Source organism: Triticum urartu, chromosome 5A (assembly GCF_056163025.1).
Source record: "Triticum urartu cultivar PI428250 chromosome 5A, HENAU_Tu73, whole genome shotgun sequence".
Taxonomy (NCBI): Eukaryota; Viridiplantae; Streptophyta; class Magnoliopsida; order Poales; family Poaceae; genus Triticum; species Triticum urartu.
This window is the reverse complement of record NC_141877.1, coordinates 110,699,839-110,719,240: the sequence shown is the minus strand read 5'-3', so window position 1 is coordinate 110,719,240 and position 19,402 is coordinate 110,699,839. Positions and strand designations below refer to the sequence as shown.

The window sequence follows — 19,402 nt, the reverse complement described above, 5'->3', positions numbered from 1 at the left end:
TTTGTGTAGGTACGAGGGACTCGTGCGTGGCCTCCTACTGGATTGACACCTTGGTTCTCAAAAACTGAGGGAAATACTTACGCTACTTTGCTGCACCACCCTTTCCTCTTCAAGGGAAAACCAACGCAAGTGCTCAAGAGGTAGCAGTGGGCGCCAAGCGGGCGCCAGCGTGCGCAGTGTCCTTGCTTCCTCTTTGGTGCCAAGGGGGCAAGCGCAGGCGAGGAGTACAGAGGCATCAAGGAAAGGTTTCCATATCGGTGCAACGAGACCAAGACCAGCAGGACGGCCAGACGGAGGTCACCATGGAGCCCAAGACGGCGTCAGCACCAGAGCCTTTTGTAGGCGAAGACCACTTTTGTCAGGATAAGTTGTACTAGTTTTCCCCGTTCAAACTAGCCATTGTTGGCTCCCTTCCCGCTCAATATTTGGGGAGAGGACCAGGGCCTATATAAGTAGAACTAGCCACCACAGTAGAGGACAATGGAAAAGAGAGCACAAGAACACCTCAACCTCAGGAGGCTGTTCTTCCCCTTGTACTGTTCATCATCAGCCCAAGAGGCAATCCACCACCACCACACTGGAGTAGGGTATTACACCACAACGGTGGCCCGAACCAGTATAAATCTTGTGTCTTTGTGTTGCAAATTCATCGAGTTCATCCGCGAGATCTTAGTGAGCTAGGGCATGGATCGGTAGGGAGAAAACCTTCGCGCGCACCCCAGTGTTCGAACCTCGAGGGTTTTGTCGGAACCCGTGATCTGGCAACATTTATGTTATAGACTGATTCACCTTCAAGATCTATGATAAATAACATGCAAAGCAATGAAACATATTATTCAAGTAAATAGAACAACCATTGTTCTTAATACTGAATTCATAACCTTGTCTCATCAAACATGAGGCAGGAATAATGTTTCGACTCAAAGCAGGAACATAATAACAATTATCAAGTTCCATTACAAATCCTGAAGGTAAATTAAGTTGCATAGTGCCGACGGCCAATGCAGCAACTCTTGCTTTATTCCCGACACGTATGTCAACTTCTCCTCTTGCGACATTCCTAGTTCTGCTTAGCCATTGCATCGAGTTGCATATGTGAACAACCAATCCGGTATCATATACCCAAGAGCTACTAGAAACATCAGCAAGATAAATGTCTATAACATATACAACAAGTGTACCTGAAGAAGAAGTCATACTTCGAGTCTTCTTGCCCTTCTCGGCAAGCCACTTGCTGCAGTTCCTTTTCCAGTGTCTGGGTTCCTTGCAATGAAAGCAAACACTCCCCGAGGTTGTCCCTGACTTAGGCACAGTGGCGGCAGTTAGAGTTGCCTCCTTCTCCTTGCCTTTTGCCTTAGCCCTTTTCTTGGACCAGCTCTTCTTGAACTTAGCCGAATTCTGCACCATCACCACTTGACGATGCGTACCTTTCTTGATATCCTGCTCTGCCACTTTGAGCATCCCATGCAATTCAGTGAGCTACTTTTCCATCCCATGCATATGGTAGTTCGAGATGAACGGCCCATAGCTATCCGAAAGAGAACCCAAAATTGTATCTATGGACAACTCATCCCCAAGTGGGAAACCCAACCGATTCAGAGCTTGCATGTACCCGATCATCTTGATCACATGCGGGCTTAGTGGATCACCCTCTTTCATCTTACAATCCATCAAGGACCGCCAGACATTGAACCTTTCGGTCCTAGCCTGCATTTGAAACATGCTCTTGAGGTTCTCGATCATATAGAAAGCCTCAATATTTTCGAACTGCTGCTGCAGATCGAGCTCCATAGAAGTCAACATGAGACAGTTGATCTCATTTGATTCATCAACGAGTTTCTGGTAGGCATTTCTGGTTGTGGCATTAGCATTATCGGCAGGTTCCTCTGGAAGAGGATTCTCTAGAACTTGCTACTTTTTCTCATGCCTAAGAACAATTCTCAGGTTTCTATACCAGGTGGTAAAGTTTGTTCCATTCAATTTATCTTTTTCCAGGATTGATTTCAACACAAAAAGGGGTAACTTGAGAAGATGGTGCCATTGATCTACAACAGAAATATGCAAAAGACTAAGACATGTATTCATGAAGAGTAATTCATATTAAACATAAGATCATTACTCCCACTAAAATCAACATCCTTCGGTTGATTCTTAGTGATTCAAGATCCAAGATCAACATGTCAACTAGTGAGCTTTTGCATCACCGCTAGAAGACAAGATCACTCGGTAAGCAACTCTTGCTAATCGTATCTCCATACGACTCTTGTTGTTGGGGACAGCTCATGCCGTGCCAACTCCTATGCCTCATGGCCCAAAACTGTTTTGATAGCCATGACAAGTCAACCAATGCTTCGCATGTAAGTGTCTGACACAAACCCATCACTTCAAGGAGATCTAGTGGCACCCTAATTTTAAAGGCCCACCACTAAATATACTTGACATGTGAAGGTGCATCAATTGGGGAGGCATATAAACTTGACATTCTTTGAGGGATCACCCTACTTAAAACATCTACCATGCAAAAGAAGGGTGCATAAAAGGGATAAACTTTCACAGGCAGTTTATATATGTGTGATATGATATAGCCTCCTTTTCACAGCGCATGGTGATCTCTATCTCCACGTGCACGGTCTGCCCATGGTGATCTCCATCTCCATGCATGGTTCTCCTGTGGTGATCTCCATCTCCACGCCATGGTATCAACCACCAAGTGTTACATAAGATACTATTCTATTACAAACTAATAGCTACTGAAAGTAAATTACATTACATGGCTTCTCATGTTGATACGCAAGTCATTAATATAATAATGGGACAACCATATGGCTCCTGCCGGTTGCCTCACTCATGACACACAGGTCATGAAACAATAATGTACAAGAAACAATCATGGGCTATACCAAATCACAAGCATTCCCTGCAAAAACAAGTCAAACGTTCTACCACCGAAGATAAAACCTCCCGAAACTCTATTTTCCAAGCGGATTTTGGCCTATCCAGAAGCGCTGAAATCTCATTTTGAAATTTCGCTGCTAATCCAACTTTTCGTTAGGTTCAATTTGACAGGTCGTGGAGCAAAACGGAGTTCGTATGCAAAAGTTACAGCCGTTTTACCGAGACCGCTCCAACAGATTTCAGCACTGCGGAAATCACATTTCCACGGTGTTGATCTATGTTCCGATTCGATCAATCTCATTGATCTTCGCGTGATGCATCCGGATTTATGTTCCACTTTCTACCCCGATGGCGGAAACCGACCAGTAGGGGTAACTCATGTCACGACCTCTGCGTCACGATCACGGAAATAAGATCACGAAACCAACCTTCAACACTGACGTGCGCGGCCGATCTCATCAACCCGCACCTAAACCGATCTACATATCTCATATGCATATCATCGAATCTATCACCACATAGCGGAGGCTCCGATGCCACTGTGGGAACACGCAGTACGCTACGCTAGTGCCAAATAAAATTTTCTACCGCGCACCCAAGATCATGCTGCTGGAAATAGATCACGGGATCGAGTTTACCACTAGACGTGCAGTCACCATGGCGGAAGTAGAGTTGGTGATGGGTGTAGACGATCTCCGGGCCGTCTCCTCCTAGCGTCGCCAATCTCCCGCGAACAACGAAGACCCATGAACGGTGATCTCCCAAGAACAGCAAAGACCCGTGAACAATGATCTCCCGCGAACGGCACCTCGCGGTTCCCTCGAACGGTTCATCCAAACACCGCAGATGCGATGCCTCCAAGGTATCCACACGTGCGGGGTGCAGTGGCGGGCGGTGGACTGCTAGGTCCGGTCGCACGTCATGGACGTAGGGAGTGGCGGTGGCTAACCAGGGTTAGAAAGATTAACCCTAAGTGGTGCGCCCACTCCACTTTATATAGTCCTCCGAGGTGGGCTCAACACTTGAGCCCACTAGGAGTCCACATCCATTTTCCACTCGAATCGGATCTAAATGGGTTGCAGCCCCTTAAGTGTGCGACCATATAGGTTCACGTACGCATGGACATGACCAAGTCGATAGTTGGTAGCGGCTCCTAGCAGAACGTGCCAACTCCCATGTGAGCGTAAAGTCGTTTGATGAACCTCAACAATGTGTCATATGCAACATTCCTTTTGCCTCACGATATTTTTTGTCGATCTCAAGGCGAGTACTTGTCACCCTTGTGATAGATCGACCTCTCTTCTCGAAACCGTGATACAGATTCCCGAACTGGGTTAACACTTAACCCAAGTCGCATGGTCATGCTTTCTGAATCTGATCACTTGAGAGGGCCCAGAGAATATCTCTCCAAATAGGAGGGGCAAATCCCATCTTGGTCAACCATGTCTCACAGCATGTCTCACGACTCCCCCGAAAGCTACCTTTATAACTACCCAGAAACGGAGTAGCGCTTGATAGACCATAAGTGAGTCGATCCTCATCCCGAGAACATGTGAGGACCTCAGGTCTAGGACATGGCATAGACATTGTACTTGAGACTAAGGATGACTATATCTCGTTGCGTCTCAAAGTGGGTCTGTCCGACTCGGTGATCTCCATCCCCGAGTCCATACTATCGGTTTAGCATCTCCATGCACATGACTTGTGAAACATAGTCATTAACCGAGTCGTATACTAGTCAAGGATATGTGTCCGCATAACCTTATCAATTAAGGACAATTATAGCAATCATCATACAATACATAGTTCCACAAACAAGTCACATACTTATTGATACATATCATTGATGATGTTCAAGGACAATACAAAGGACTCATGAATACATATGGAAATTTCTTCATCACATGATTGCCTCTAGGGCATATATCCAACACGAACATGGGTATATTGTGCCCCATTGTACTTGTGGTCTAGATCTTGGAGACCTGTCATGACATTTCCACAACTATAAATTCACATTCCCTTACCACCGTTAGGACCCGACGAAAATCCCTAAACCAAGAGAACATGCACCAGCTTTGTCAGCGGGAGCCGCCACCTTGGCAAAGCCGTCGATAACAACATGTGCCGGTTAGCCGATGGGATAGGGCGGTGAGCGGTATGAAAGAAGGTTGGTCCTAATCGAAACTTTTTTCAGTGTAATTATTGAAGCAATTCAAGTGAGTTGTCTTTTCTTTTTGACAGGAAATTGTCTTTCCACATATGCATATAGATTTTCTTACAAGAAATACGTGTGTTTTCATTAGATTGGTTTAGGGTTTTGGTAGTCTTCTTCTTTAGAAATGGCATCGTCTATAATAAGAAATCTTCGTTTGACAAATCTTGCTTCGTCAGATCGGTTTTAGATTTATCCTTTGGTCGCAGATTGGTTTTAGATTTTTCCTATGGTTGCCATGAGGAGGATTGTCCTCGCAATATCTATCCCGGCCGCTAAATCCTCGAGAACGACGACCTGTCTGTTCAGGGTTTTGTCCCTGGAATATCCATGTTGGCACTTTTGCCGATGTTGATTGATTATTTTAATGATTGTGTGCTTGCATCATAGCATTGGCATTGCGTTTCAAATTAAAACTATGGGAGAACCCTCGTTGGTATTACAGGTCCATCATTTGATACCTTTATTATTTTCCTACCACCGCCTTCGGAAAAATATCAGATTGTGTCATGAAGGAAGAAAGAGTTTGAAGAGTTCAAAGATTTGCTCTTTTTTGGACTTTGTTGTTTATGTATAATCGATGTAGTCAACTCATGTTTACATGCGAAAGAAGAGTTCAAAGATTTGCTCTTTTTTTGGGACGGACGAAGCTACGGACGAAAATTTGGTGAGGGTAGCGAGTTTTTTTCCTTGAAACCCTAAACCCTCTGGCGGCGGCCGAGACAATCTAGGGTTTTGACGTGGAACTCGATGTCTGGTCGGAGATTCATCGCCGGCGCGAGGAGAGTCTGACGGCTGGTGCACCGGCGATGCTTGCTCCCTGTGCTGCAGCGGGGGACGGTTCTCAGGCGGGTAGCGACATGAGGAAGAAGCTGGAGGAAGCCTTGGGAAAGCTTGACATATCTGAGGAAGAGGTGACTCCGCTTGTGCTTGATGATCGGACTGAGGGAGGTCCGGCGAAGTGGCAAGTGGCTGGTAAAGTTCTGCATCGAAATCCTATTCATATTCAGACCATCACCAACGCACTCCGCTCGGCGTGGGGCAATCCACGTGGTTGCAGTTCCGTTCTACGGGCATGAACCTGTTTGTAGCGGAATTTGAGAATCAACGAGATCGAGATCGAGTTTGGGGAGGTTCACCATGGCATATCAACAAGCATGCTATCATATTGGCAGAGTTTGATGAGTGCATGAGGCTGGATGAGGTAAAGTTTGATAGGCTACATATTTGGGCTAGGGTTATTAACTTACCCTACAATTTGAGGGATGAGCTGTGGTGGATGTCCATTGCCAAACAGATGGATCGGCATGCACAGCAAGTCAAGTTTGATCACAATGGGGGGTTCCTGCGTGCACAGATCTCCATCAAGGTGAACAAACCACTTAGAAGGTGGATTTTGATAGACTCTGCACGGAGGAAGAAGGTTGATATGTATGACATCCAATATGAGCAGGTGCCATATTTCTGTTTCTCTTGTGGCAGATTGGGACACTCTGAACTTTACTGTCCAACACCAGGTTCTAGAGATGAGAAATTTGAACTTCCATTTGGTTCGTCGCTTCGTGCTCCGGACGAATCAAGGAAACAAGGCTATGATGGTTTTTCTAAGGAACCAAAGTCGCGAACAGTAAACAAACGACGAGAAACTCTAGCACCAACAAGGACACCGGAGAGGAAGTGACTTCTCCCCACAAGAGCAAGGTGCAACCGAAGCGCAAGGAAGGACCAAATCGGGTCTACAGACCAGTGGCGAAAACTTTGCTCCTTACTGGGGGAGTAACAGATGCAGATGAAGTTGGCACAAGTAAAACTGATGAGGATCCAACTTCAGCTAGCAATGACACTGACGGGGAGGATTTTATCCGCGAGCAGAAGAAGAAGAAACCCACTCCTGAAAATTCGGCAAAGATCGCTTCGCGATCCTGCCCGTCCCAATGAGCTGTCTGAGTTGGAACTGCCGGGGGCTTGGGAACCCGAGGCAGTTCGAGAGCTTCGCAGCATTGTGAAGCTAGAAGGACCCACCCTCCTCTTTGTTATGGAAACAAAAATCAGTGCGAAAAGAGTTGAGGATTTGAAGTACACTCTAGGTTTTGGAGGTTGTTTTGCTGTAGACAGTGCTGGCCTTAGTGGCGGTATTGGTCTTTTCTGGTCTCGAGATGTAATCGTTGAGTTAAAGAATTTTAGTCAGATGCATATTGATGTGGTTGTCCAAAGTAATGATCAAGCTACATCAACATGGCGTTTCACTGGTATTTACGGGGCACCAAGAGCTGAAAGTCGTCACCACAGCTGGCAGACTCTTTGTTCCCTTCATGCAATACCTCATGCGGCGTGGCTGTGTGCAGGTGATTTTAACGAAACTCTGTTTGCCTCTGAGCACTTTAGCAGAGCAGAGCGGCCGGAGAGACAAATGCGTGCTTTTAGGGAGGTCATCGATGAAGTTTCATTACAGGATCTCGGTTGGTCTGGGACAGCATATACGTGGGATAATCGTCAAGCTGGCGATGCAAATGTCAAGGCCAAATTGGATAGGTTTTTTGCAAACAAAGAGTTCAGACAACACTTTGCGCATATCAGAGTTAGACATCTCCCATCGGTGGAGTCGGATCATTGCTTTGTAATGGCAAAAATTAAGTTGCACTCGCCTGGTAGGTCACGGACAAAGAAACAATTCCGCTATGAGAATGTTTGGCAGACTCATGTGGATTATGACCGTCTGGTTCAGGAAACTTGGCGGGGCATACAAAGGGGACCTACGCTTCAAGGGATTTCGGTGGCGTTGGGCGCATTACATCAGACTCTTGAACCATGGGGTTCTAGAGAATTTGGTGGCCTCTCGCGCACTGTCAGACAATTGCAGAAGAGGCTAGATCGCATCCGGTGCAGATCTATTGGCTCGGGGCCAATGGATGAGGAGAAACATGTTGTCCAAAAACTGAAGGAGGCGTTGCACCAGGAAGAGGTGTGGCTTTAGACAGCGATCTTGAGTTCCTTGGCTTCGTGAAGGAGACCGCAACACAGCCTATTTTCAGGCTCAAGCGGCACATCGTAAACGGATTAACAAAATATCCTGTCTTCGGCGAGAGGATGGCTCGGTCTGTTCGTCTGAAGAGGAGGATAAGATGGAAGTGCAAGCCTTCTATCAAAACCTATATCAATCACAGGGTTTTGCGGATGCGAGCGATCTATTATCGCATGTGCCTGCTAAAGTTTCTCAGGCCATGAATGATGATCTTGATAAACCCTACACGGCCGAAGAAGTGAAGGTGGCACTATTTCAGATGGCGCCTTCCAAAGCCCCGGGTGTAGATGGTTTCAACGCAGGGTTTTATCAGCGACACTGGGACCTACTGGGCGCTGATGTTACACTTGCAGTGTTGGATTTTCTTAACGGAGGAGAGTTGCCAACGGGGTTGAATGATACTTCCATCACCTTAATTCCCAAGGTACGCCATCCGCAGTCGATCTCACAATATCGCCCTATTGCTTTGTGTCCGGTCTTGTACAAGATTGTGGCCAAGGCTATTACTAACCGGTTGAGAAGCTGGATGGATTCTGTTATCAGTGAAGAACAAAGTGCTTTCGTCCCGGGACGCCTCATTACAGATAACGTACTGGTTGCGTACGAGAGCATCCACACGATGAAAAGGAGGAAGAAGGGACAGAATTATTCGTGTGCGGTTAAGCTTGATATGATGAAGGCTTACGATCGCGTTGAGTGGCATTATCTTGAAGCAATATTGCAGCGGCTTGGCTTCAGCATGATCTTTATTAGATTAATCATGAAGTGTGTCTCATCGGTACGACTTTCAGTTCGTGTCAATGGAGAACTACTACCTTACTTCACACCAACGAGAGGGTTTCGTCAAGGTGACCCGGTTTCACCTTATTTATTCCTGTTGTGTGCAGAAGGATTTTCCTCTTTGCTAAAATATTACAATAGAGGAGTTGTTGATAGGGGGCTGCGAGTGAGTTACAGATCTCCTTGGGTCACCCATCTACTGTTCGTGGACGACAGTCTTATATTTATCAATGCAAACAGTCTGAGTGCTATCCGTTTGAATGAAATTCTTCGAGTTTATGGTGAGGCTTCGAGGCAAAGTGTTAACAGAGAGAAAAGTTCAATATATTTCAGCTCAAACTCGCCATCAGAACTAAGGCAATTATTGAAGGCTACCTTGCACATCCGGGTGGAGGCCTTCAGTGAAAAATATTTGGGCTTACCCATCGTTGTTGGACGGATCACAAGCGGTACTTTCGATCATGTCAGCGAAAGGGTGCGTTCCAAGATCCAAGGCTGGTCAGAGAGGTTATTAGCTTGTGCGGGGCGTGATGCTTTGTTGAAATCGGTAGCTCAAGCAATTCCTACCTTTCCTATGAGTACCTTTCTGCTTACTAAGAAAGTTTGTAAGAGTCTGACCTCACCCAGGGCCAAGTACTTTTGGAGCAGTTCTTTTGACAAAAAGTTATTGCATTGGGTGTCTTGGAAGGACTTGGTGACACCGAAGTGCAAGGGGGTATGGGATACCGAGATCCCCACTTATTTAACCTTGCAATGCTTGGAAAACATGGATGGCGTTTTCTGACGAGCCCAAATTCCCTCTGCACAAGTGTTTTGAAAGGAAGATTTTTCCCCGACACTGAGTTTATGCAGGCCCTGGCGCCCAAGTCGGCTTCTGCTACTTGGAAGGCGATTATTGCGGGGAAGAAAGCTCTCAGCACAGGTTTGATCAAACCGTGTTGGAGATGGCAGTACGATCTCGATCTGGACTGATAAATGGATTCCAGGGATGATCAGCATGACACATGTTTCACGACCACTGAACTCTGACATTTTGCTAGTGTCCGAGCTTATTGATCCTCATACTTGGTCGTGGAGATAGGATCTGGTCAGAAGTAACTTTATTGCCACAGACGCTGCGGCCATTCTTAACATACCTATTCGGTCGGGCGGTGGCAATGATTCTCTTGCTTGGGCATTTGAAAAAACAGGCAATTACACTGTCAAATCAGCGTACCGATCTCTTGTGACTCAGAACGAGCGTTTGGCTCTAGAGGAAGGGACGGCTACCGGAACTTCATTGAGTGATCAACAGTTGTGGAAAGCCTTGTGAACGTTGAATGTTATCCCAAAAGTTAGTGTTTTGGTGGAGAGTGCTTCGAGGGATTTTGCCTGATGAAGCAACACTCAATCATCGACATATTACGGATGCTCGGCAGTGCAAAGTTTGTCGTGCAACAGATCTGAAGCATGCATTATTACATTGCCCGCATGCTCAAAATTTCTGGGAAGAGGCATGTGCGTGGTTTGGTCTGCGGCTGTCACTCGGAGTGATGGGCGCGTGACATTACGTGCTCCCCATGTGTTCTCCTATGAGGACCGAGCAAAGATCATAACTATCATGTGGTCCATTTGGCATTCCAGGAATCGCATCAAGCATGGAGAAGAGGGTAGAGACCCGGTGTCTACTATGCGGGCTACAAAGGAGGCCATTGCGCTCCTTCATCTGCCGCGCAAAGAGGCACAAGTTTTGCCTGGATTTGGATGGCGTCCGCCTGATGAGGCTTTGTCAAAATCAACACACGGTGGACTTAATATTGAGGGGGGTCGAGCGGGTGCCGGTGGTGTTGCTCGATCTCCCTCGGCCTTGCTTGGTGCGTGGTGCAAACCTTATTCCGGGATCACAGATCCTCTCACTATGGAGGGTCTATCCTTACGTGATGGTGTTCGTTTTGCTACTCTCCGAGGCTTCTCCCATGTGATAATGGAAGTAGACTGCTTGGAGTTGGTGACACTTTGGAACTCTCGTCACAATTCACGATCTATTGTGGCCTATTTGTTAGATGAGATAGGAGAGCTCAGACTTACTTTACATCTTTCGATGTTCGTCATGTAAATAGATCAGCTAATCTTCCTGCACATCTATGTGCAAAGTGTGCTTGTGCACTTGATGTAACAGATAACTGGGTAGATGAAACTCTAAGCTTCCTGGTGACCAGCCTTTTGGATGACTCATCCATGAATACCTTTCGATGAATAAAGCTCTCCAATTAGTATGCAAAAAAAACTACATATATAGACGGGACAACTTTTCAACGCCACCAGTGTACGACAGCGGGAAGAGCCGACGTCGCACACCCACGGCACCGCCGCGTTCCGTCCGCTTTCTCTTCCTCCTGCGCGGTCCCCCCTCCGTCCGCAGCCGCGGCGCCCCGGGGCACACATCGGGCGCCCGCAGCCGGCTTCTCGGCGACGTCGGCGTCGAGTAACCCTCCTCGTAACCATTAGCGTCGCCGTTGTCCTCCACAGGTGAGGCGTCCACTCCGCAGTCGCCCGCTGCCAGAGGCATGGCGGGCACTTCCTCCGCCGCCGGCACACCGTCCGGGGTCATGTCCTGTGCTTCGCGGGCGGCGTAGCTGTTCCGGCGACCCATATGCATGCGTACGCGCGCGAGAGTTGCTCTGCGACCTGAGACCGATCGACGCGCGAGAGTAGCAAAGGAACCGGGCGCGGGGGCTCGATATTTATACAGGAGACGTCGTCATCCAGTTTGAACCGGTTACGGAAGGAAGCAAATCCGATTCGAGATCCTCGCGTGGCCCTTCAAGTCTCATGGGCCTCGCTTTAAAAAAAAATCTCATGGGCTTCTAACTCTAAGCCCGGGAGAAGAGAGGGAAAGAAAGGTGAGGAGGAGCGCGTTCCTCTCCGGCTCTCTCTCTCCTCTCTTGCGCTCAGGCTCAGTTTAGTTTGTTTAACCGCTAGGGATAGGGAAAGGGGGGAAACAACAGAGCGGAAATAGGCGTTAGTCCGTCAATGGAGGGGAGGAGCAGCAGCTCCATTTCCCTTCTCCCGCCGCACATCACGAGGAAGGAGCCCTTTTTCTCCACCCTGGTATGATGATCTCGCGCTGCTCCCCAAAAAGGTCTCAGCTGTTAGTATTAGAAACGAAACACTTTTTCCTTCAAGAAAATCGAGAGTCAAGACGGGCTATGCTATTTGATTTACTTGGAATACATGATTTTCTAAACAACTTGGAACACGTCATCATGTGTTCAATATAAGTTATACAGTACTCAATCTGTAAAGAAATATAAGAGCGTTTAGATCACTAAAGTAGCACCCAAGATCCAAATGCTCTTATATTTCTTTACGGAGGGAGTAGCATTTTCTATCTAATTCTCTCTCAGAAAGAAAAAACATATGATGGCACGTATATATAATACAGATATCTTTATTTGTGTGCGATGGAAAGTGATATATGGGATATCTCACCGTTTTGGATTAGCTGCAGGTGTTCAGGATCTAACTTCCTTCTGCATTGATTTCAGCTTTCACCAGAACAATGGCGGAGGGCAGGCGGCTCGATAGGCGGGGTCCAGGCTGCCTCGAGGGCTTGTTCAAATTTCTTGCCCTCAACCAAAAATTGCAAACGCCAAAACTGATTGCCTATCAAAAGCATGGGGAAGGAAATGACAACACACTCAGTAAGGTTCTGCATGCTTCCAGCAGCAATTTTGCAGTTTTCTGAAGACTTAGTGTCTTTACATGATTGTGTATGTTACTAGTCAAGCTCTTCACTTTGTTTTTCCTTGTCTTGGATAGGATCTTGCTATAGATTATGCATTGCTGCTCATTTGCCAAAGTTGGTTGCAAAAAGGCTTGACTCCGATAACCACATCTTTCTTGGCAATATAAAGTTGTAATGTGTTTGCTATTTCTTTTTATATATGATGCAGGAGTAAAAGTTCCGAAACCCATAAACGGCATAGAAAAAGAAGAAACTGTTCAGGTATGTGCTCAAATTCAATTTTGCATTTGCTTTAATGGTAAAGGCAGGCTTCAACCTCTCATAGGTATCTACTGATCATTGGTATATTAACATTAGAGAAAGCCAGAAATTTAAAATTGTTATGTTCTGAGTCCCAAGAAAACTAAGAGCCTACCTGTCAATTTTCAAGTCATTTTCTGATATTTATCTTAAGTTCCCGAGTGGAGCCTGTGGCTAAAATGACTCTACACACCGTATTAATCGCTAACTGCTTTCTAATACTCAGAAGGAGACTGACAGCGTTTCTCCAACGGCGAAGGCCAGCATGTTTACATGGAAGACACTCATGTTCAGGAAAAAAACACACAAGAAAGATCAAAAGAAGATTGAATCGCATTCCAATCCGCGTGACAGCTCCCCATCGTCCTCACGTTTGATACGCTCCGGCTCAATCCATCATTCAAAATGCTTCGAATATGTGGTTCCTGATGAGTTGGCTTTGGAGTACCAGCGAATGAACGAATCGAGCTCCAATGAGACAGGCTCTAGTCAGGGTGCACCCCAGTCATCACATCAGAGCCCTAGAGGTCCCGTTTTTCAGGAGTCGCGCAAGGCTTCTGGTAGCATTAGTGGCAAACATAACTTGATTGCAGAAGCACCCTGTGAGACCATACCTGAGAACCTTACTACTGAGAATGAGGTCTCCTCTAAGCAGAAAAGCCTTGATGATTCAACGCATCACTCGAAGGAGTTCTTGGATTTCCTTGAATTGTTCAATGCACACAGGGAACTGTTTCTCAAGATTCTTCACGATCCTTCCTTGTTAGTACCACCTGAACAGCAAGAGCAAGAAGCTTCCTCTAGCGGTGCAGTACCGCTGAGCAAATTAGAATCGTTCCCAAGACCAGGAGGATCATCAGGGAAGCGTAACCCTATATTTGATCGGAGCGACAGTGAGAAAAGCAGAAGGGTAGAAATCCAAAGGTCGCCGTCAAGGCCTAAATCTGACCTTGAAGGCGCAAAAGTCATCAGTACAAGACTGCCTTCTGGTGTCGAGGCATCAACAGTTTCTCTTGCAGAATCAAGAAGCCTAAAAAAAGCTGGAACCACTTCAAGTCGATTTAAAGCTATAAGTAAGAAGATCAAACATGTCGTAAAGGACGGAGTTTTTCATAAAATGCCTTATGGCCAAAAGATGGCTGAGTTAACCAAGAGCACCTCCACGAAGAAATATGCCCAGGAGGAGAAACAAATACGAAGATCATATTCTATTGCAGAATCAGTAGACAAGTACTCGACTCTCTATGATTCAATGTCAAGGGAGTCAAGGATTTCCTTAGAAAGACCAAGTACAGCAGTGGAAGACGATGCAAGCTTAAGAGACAAAAAGTCGCCGATGCACATCAAAAGAATAACTTCTCTTCCAGAAATGGAATTATATGCTCCTCAAAAAGATGCTCTAACTGAATTTCCTGGTTCTCAGATTGTGCCCAAGACATATGATGTGGAATCTGATCGGTTTTCTTCACATGAAAATGGCTCCTTCAGTATTGTCACAGAAGGAAATTTGTACCCTGATTATATCACAGAAAGAACAGCAGATATTTACAGTGAACAAAATGATGAAGGTATGAAAGGACAGGAAGATTATCTTAAGGTGAACTTTACATAAAACAGACTTAGTGTTGTTTCCGGTGATTTCTGCAGAAGGTGCTTTCCTTTGTTCCCTAGAAGAAGATTTACGTAGCATTCTCCGAACTCCCAGTTCGTCTTCTTTTGGCCAGTCTTTTTCCCATCGACGCATCAACAGTTTACCTTCCTTTGACCGGACATTTTTTCAAGATCACAGCCGCAGTTTTACTGAGCATTCTGTAGCAGGTGAAGTATAGTGAAACCTGAACCTCTGTAGACATCGGAACAAACAATTAGCAAAATTTGGTTGGTATATTTCCCCACTTAAACACAGAGTAGCTAACTTCTATCAAAACAGTCATGAAAATATGAAGCATCGGTTGTTGTCATAAACAATAACCCAAATACTTTCATAATATCACCTTTTGTATGGAAGTAGTAATTCTTCCTAATTTTCCATGCCATGGTAAACTAATATCTTGCACTTGCATGCATTTTACCATGATTATATCTATACGACTGTGAGGCATTATTCTATTTTTAAGGAAGATTATACACTTATATTCTTGACATATTCAGACTCAGAACCGACATTTGAAGATATGCAACTCGAGGATGATGAGTGGTTGGTCAAGCCATCACAGGCTTCAGGAGAATATGCTGCCAATTTCAAGGATGACCAGTGGCTAATTAGGCCACTGCAACCCTCGGGCATCGATGCTGCTGATCATGAGGATGAAGAGTGGGTTGTCGAGACACCACAGCTGCTAGGTACCAATGCTGTCGAGGATGAAGAGTGGCTGGTCAAGCCGGCACAGCCCTTGGGTGCCAATGATCCAAATTCAGAGTTCCAGTTTATACATGAATTCACTGAACAAAATGATGCAGGTTCCTTGCACATTTATGTCGATGACAAGAATGAGGCCGATTTCCAGTATGTGAAGGATATACTCAAGAAATCCGGGTTCAGCTGTGGCGAGGCCGATTGGTATGCATCCAACCAGCCACTCAGCCCAGTGATCTTCGAGGAGGCAGAATGCTCATGTCAGGATCTTGAGATGACCAACGACGAGCCCCACAGCATCATCAGGCGCATGCTCCTGTTTGATATCATCAACGAGGTCCTGATGCACATCTACGACTCCTCCCTTGTCAACGGTCCGTGGCATTCGCGCTTCGACCCGCGCACCAGGCCGATACCCATGGGGTCCCACGTCCTTGAGGAGGTGTGGGCAAACGTTAGCTGCTACCTGAGCCTTCAGTGGAAGCCCAACAAGACGGTGGACGACATTGTGGCGCATGATGTTATGAGGAAGGACAGCTGGATGAACCTGCTGTACGACGCAGAGTGTGTCGCGCTGGACCTGGAGGATCTTATGGTGGAGGACCTTCTGGATGATGTTGTTCTTCAGATAGTGTTAATATCTATCGATGAATGACTTCTAAGAGCTAATTGTCTCTGAACACTTAGCAATGCGTTGTTTCTAGACACAGAAAGCAGAATATACATGGAATTAGATAGCAGATGAATAGAATATTTGAAAGACAGGTCTTAGTTATGTGCTTGGTCTATACTTATACTGTATGCATTCTAATTGTACTCAAACTGCCAGGGAGCTCGTTGTAGTTCATATTGGTTGCCTGGTTGGTATACGCACAGTGTCTCGAGCAGTTGAGCTGACTGTCCTAAGTGATATCACGCCAGAGTTTATCCTCCAGTTTGAACATGTAAAATGCTCGTTTTTGAAAGCAGGAAAACGTTCTTACGTGAACGAATAGGAATTTTGGCTATATTCTCTGATGATCACTGTGGTCTTGACCCGCTGCTTTGGTCCTTGGAATTTGCATCTATACACTATCTTGATGTCTGTTAATCTAAAAAAGTAGTGTTGTTTCACAAACGTCAAGCCCGTCTAGCTCAGTTGGTAGAGCGCAAGGCTCTTAACCTTGTGGTCGTGGGTTCGAGCCCCACGGTGGGCGATTTAGTGTATACTTTTTTACATTGTAGATGGTTCATTTCAATGTATACTTGGCAGATGATTCAATTCTAACTTTTACAATTGTTGTTTGTGTCACACCATCTTTTTTTTAGCAATCACGCCTAACTGCTTTTCCCCTCTTTTTTTTTTGTGGGAATCACACCTGACTTTCACAGAAATTATCCATCACAGCAATACAACAATCCAATCAAGGACGTTTGAATAGAAAGTGACAAAATTAATCTTGATTATTAATACGGTGAAGAGCACATCATAGGATTACTTTGGAATATTAAAACACATGTTCTTTTTTTTAGCAATCACGCCTAACTGCTTTTCCCCTCTTTTTTTTTTGTGGGAATCACACCTGACTTTCACAGAAATTATCCATCACAGCAATACAACAATCCAATCAAGGACGTTTGAATAGAAAGTGACAAAATTAATCTTGATTATTAATACGGTGAAGAGCACATCATAGGATTACTTTGGAATATTAAAACACATGTTCCTTGTCACAATATTAGTCTATGTTTGATACAGATCGTGATGGAACTGAGGTTCTTCATCACAAGAGTTCAAATTCTAGCTCATGCTTTCCTTGCTTCTCTATGTGTTCTCTGGAAAAATACACCATAGGTTTGGACAAAAAAACATGTCGAAAATTTGGACCATATGTCCGACCTTTTACATTAAAACGAGAAAATGCCGATATCTACAGAAGAAACAGTTACTGAGCAATGCTCAAATTAGAAGCAACTAAATTTCACGCTCTTCCGAAGCTAGATAACAATAATAAGTCTCTCATATATAGATGAATAAAAACCCCATCATCAGAGATCTCAAATTATTTTTAAAATCAATCATTGGGGAAGCGGGGGTGGGGGAGAAATTCCCACCTATATTTTGATCTCAATCCAAAAAGAGATTGATCCGGTTTATGTGGGTTGAAAACCATTTCTCTAGTTTATGTGCGAAAGCAGATCGAAAATCTTAACGGTCGAAGGAGCAATACATCTCGTGAAGGGGCGCGCGCGCACACACACAGGAGACCAATACAGCTCATCGCAATGCCATGTACATGACAGAGGGTTGATGGACACGCGTAGGCTGGTGGCGTTTTCTGGTGTCATGGTGAAGTCGACATCAGATGGGTCTGGCAAGGTCTATGCAATTATCCCTCCTAAAGATTGAGCGGTGGATCCTAGAGCGTGTGCATGTGATGCGCGTTGTAGGACGCCTAGACCGATTGGTGCTCTCAGCTTGCCAGGCCGGCGGCTTCTTGAGGCCATTGGATTAGATGGTGCCCGATGATGCGGTCAGGGCACATCTTTATACTTGTAGGTATAGCGACTTTGTTCGTCTCGACAGTGGCTTTGGTTTGACATTTGTATTTATTTTGTCAGACTCTCTTGAATAACTTTATAAAGATGACTACATGCATCATTTTGATGCAGAGGTCCGGGGTAATCCTCCTTTTCGAAAAAAATGTACATGATAAAGGGTGAACTGCGAAGAACAACACATGGGTAATCCACCATAGGCAAAATACCGAAACCGCCAGCAAGGGAGGTGAAGGAAATATTCCCTAGAGGCAATAATAAAGATGTTATTTATATTTCCTTATATCATGATAAATGTTTATTGTTCATGCTAGAATTGTATTAACCGGAAACTTGATACATGTGTGAATACATAGACAAAACAAAGTGTCCCTAGTATGCCTCTACTTGACTAGCTCGTTCATCAAAGGTGGTTAAGTTTCCTGACCATAGACATGTGTTGTCATTTGATGAACGGGATCACATCATTAGGAGAATGATGTGATGGACAAGACCCATCCGTTAGCTTAGCATAATGATCGTTAAGTTTTATTGCTATTGCTTTCTTCATGACTTATACATGTTCCTATGACTATGAGATTATGCAACTCTTGCATACCGGAGAACACCTTGTGTGATATCAAACGTCACAACGTAACTAGATGGTTATAAAGATGCTCTATAAGTGTCTCGGATGGTGTTTGTTGAGTTGGCATAGATCGAGATTAGGATTTGTCACTCCGAGTATCGGAGAGGTATCTCTGGGCCCTCTCGATAATGCACATCACTATAAGCCTTGCAAGCAATGTGACTAATGAGTTAGTTATAGGATGATGCATTACGGAACGAGTAAAGAGACTTGCCGGTAACGAGATTGAACTAGGTATGATGATATCGACGATCGAATCCCGGGCAAGTAACATGCCGATGACAAAGGGAACAACGTATGTTGTTATGCGGTTTGACCGATAAAGATCTTCGTAGAATATGTAGGAACCAATATGAGCATCCAGGTTCCGCTATTGGTTATTGACCGAAGATGTGTCTCGGTCATGTCTACATAGTTCTCGAACCCGTAGGGTCCGCACGCTTAACGTTCGATGACAATTTGTATTATGAGTTATGTGATTTGTTGTACCGAAGGTTGTTCGGAGTCCCGGATGAGATCACGGACATGACGAGGAGTCTCGAAATGGCCGAGACATAAAGATTGATATATTGGACCATGTTATTCGGACACCGAAAGTGTTCCGGATAGTTTCGGATAAAAACAGAGTGCCGGAAGGGTTACCGGAACCCCCCGGTGAAGTAATGGGCCTTAGGGGAGAGAGAAGGCAGCATCCAGGAGGTGCCCCCCCCCAAGGGAAGTCTGAATAGGACTAGGGGAGGGGGGCGCGGCCCCTCTTTCCCTCTCCCTCTCCTTCCTTCTTCTCCTACTTGGACTAGGAAAGGGGGAGCCGATTCCTACTTGGAGTAGGACTCCCCCCTTGGGGCGCCCCCTAGGGCCGGCCGGCCTCCTCCTCCCCTCCTTTATATACGGGGGAGGGGGCACCCCATATACACACAAGTTGATCTTTAGCCGTGTGCAGT

General features: G+C 45.5%; 1 protein-coding gene and 1 non-coding gene across 5 annotated transcripts; both read left to right on the top strand.

Moving 5' to 3' along the window:
* Window positions 1-11,843: 11,843 nt before the first annotated feature.
* On the top strand, window positions 11,844-16,312 carry LOC125555730 (uncharacterized). 4 transcript variants are annotated; one of them, XM_087525616.1, is made up of 7 exons: window positions 11,844-12,002; window positions 12,440-12,595; window positions 12,848-12,900; window positions 13,166-14,507; window positions 14,587-14,757; window positions 15,091-15,282; window positions 15,400-16,312. In XM_087525616.1, the coding sequence occupies exons 2-7, from the start codon at window positions 12,454-12,456 to the stop codon at window positions 15,948-15,950; spliced, it is 2,451 nt and encodes an 816-aa protein (XP_087381742.1). In that variant the 5' UTR covers window positions 11,844-12,002; window positions 12,440-12,453; the 3' UTR covers window positions 15,951-16,312. The 4 variants fall into 4 exon arrangements, with proteins under 4 accessions (XP_087381742.1, XP_048574548.2, XP_087381741.1 ...); XM_048718591.2 differs by having other exon boundaries at window positions 15,091-16,312; XM_087525615.1 differs by having other exon boundaries at window positions 11,894-12,033; window positions 15,091-16,312.
* A 106-nt stretch (window positions 16,313-16,418) lies between these two features.
* TRNAK-CUU (transfer RNA lysine (anticodon CUU)) lies at window positions 16,419-16,491 on the top strand. Its single transcript has one exon. It is a non-coding gene; the product is annotated as a tRNA-Lys (tRNA).
* Window positions 16,492-19,402: the final 2,911 nt, after the last annotated feature.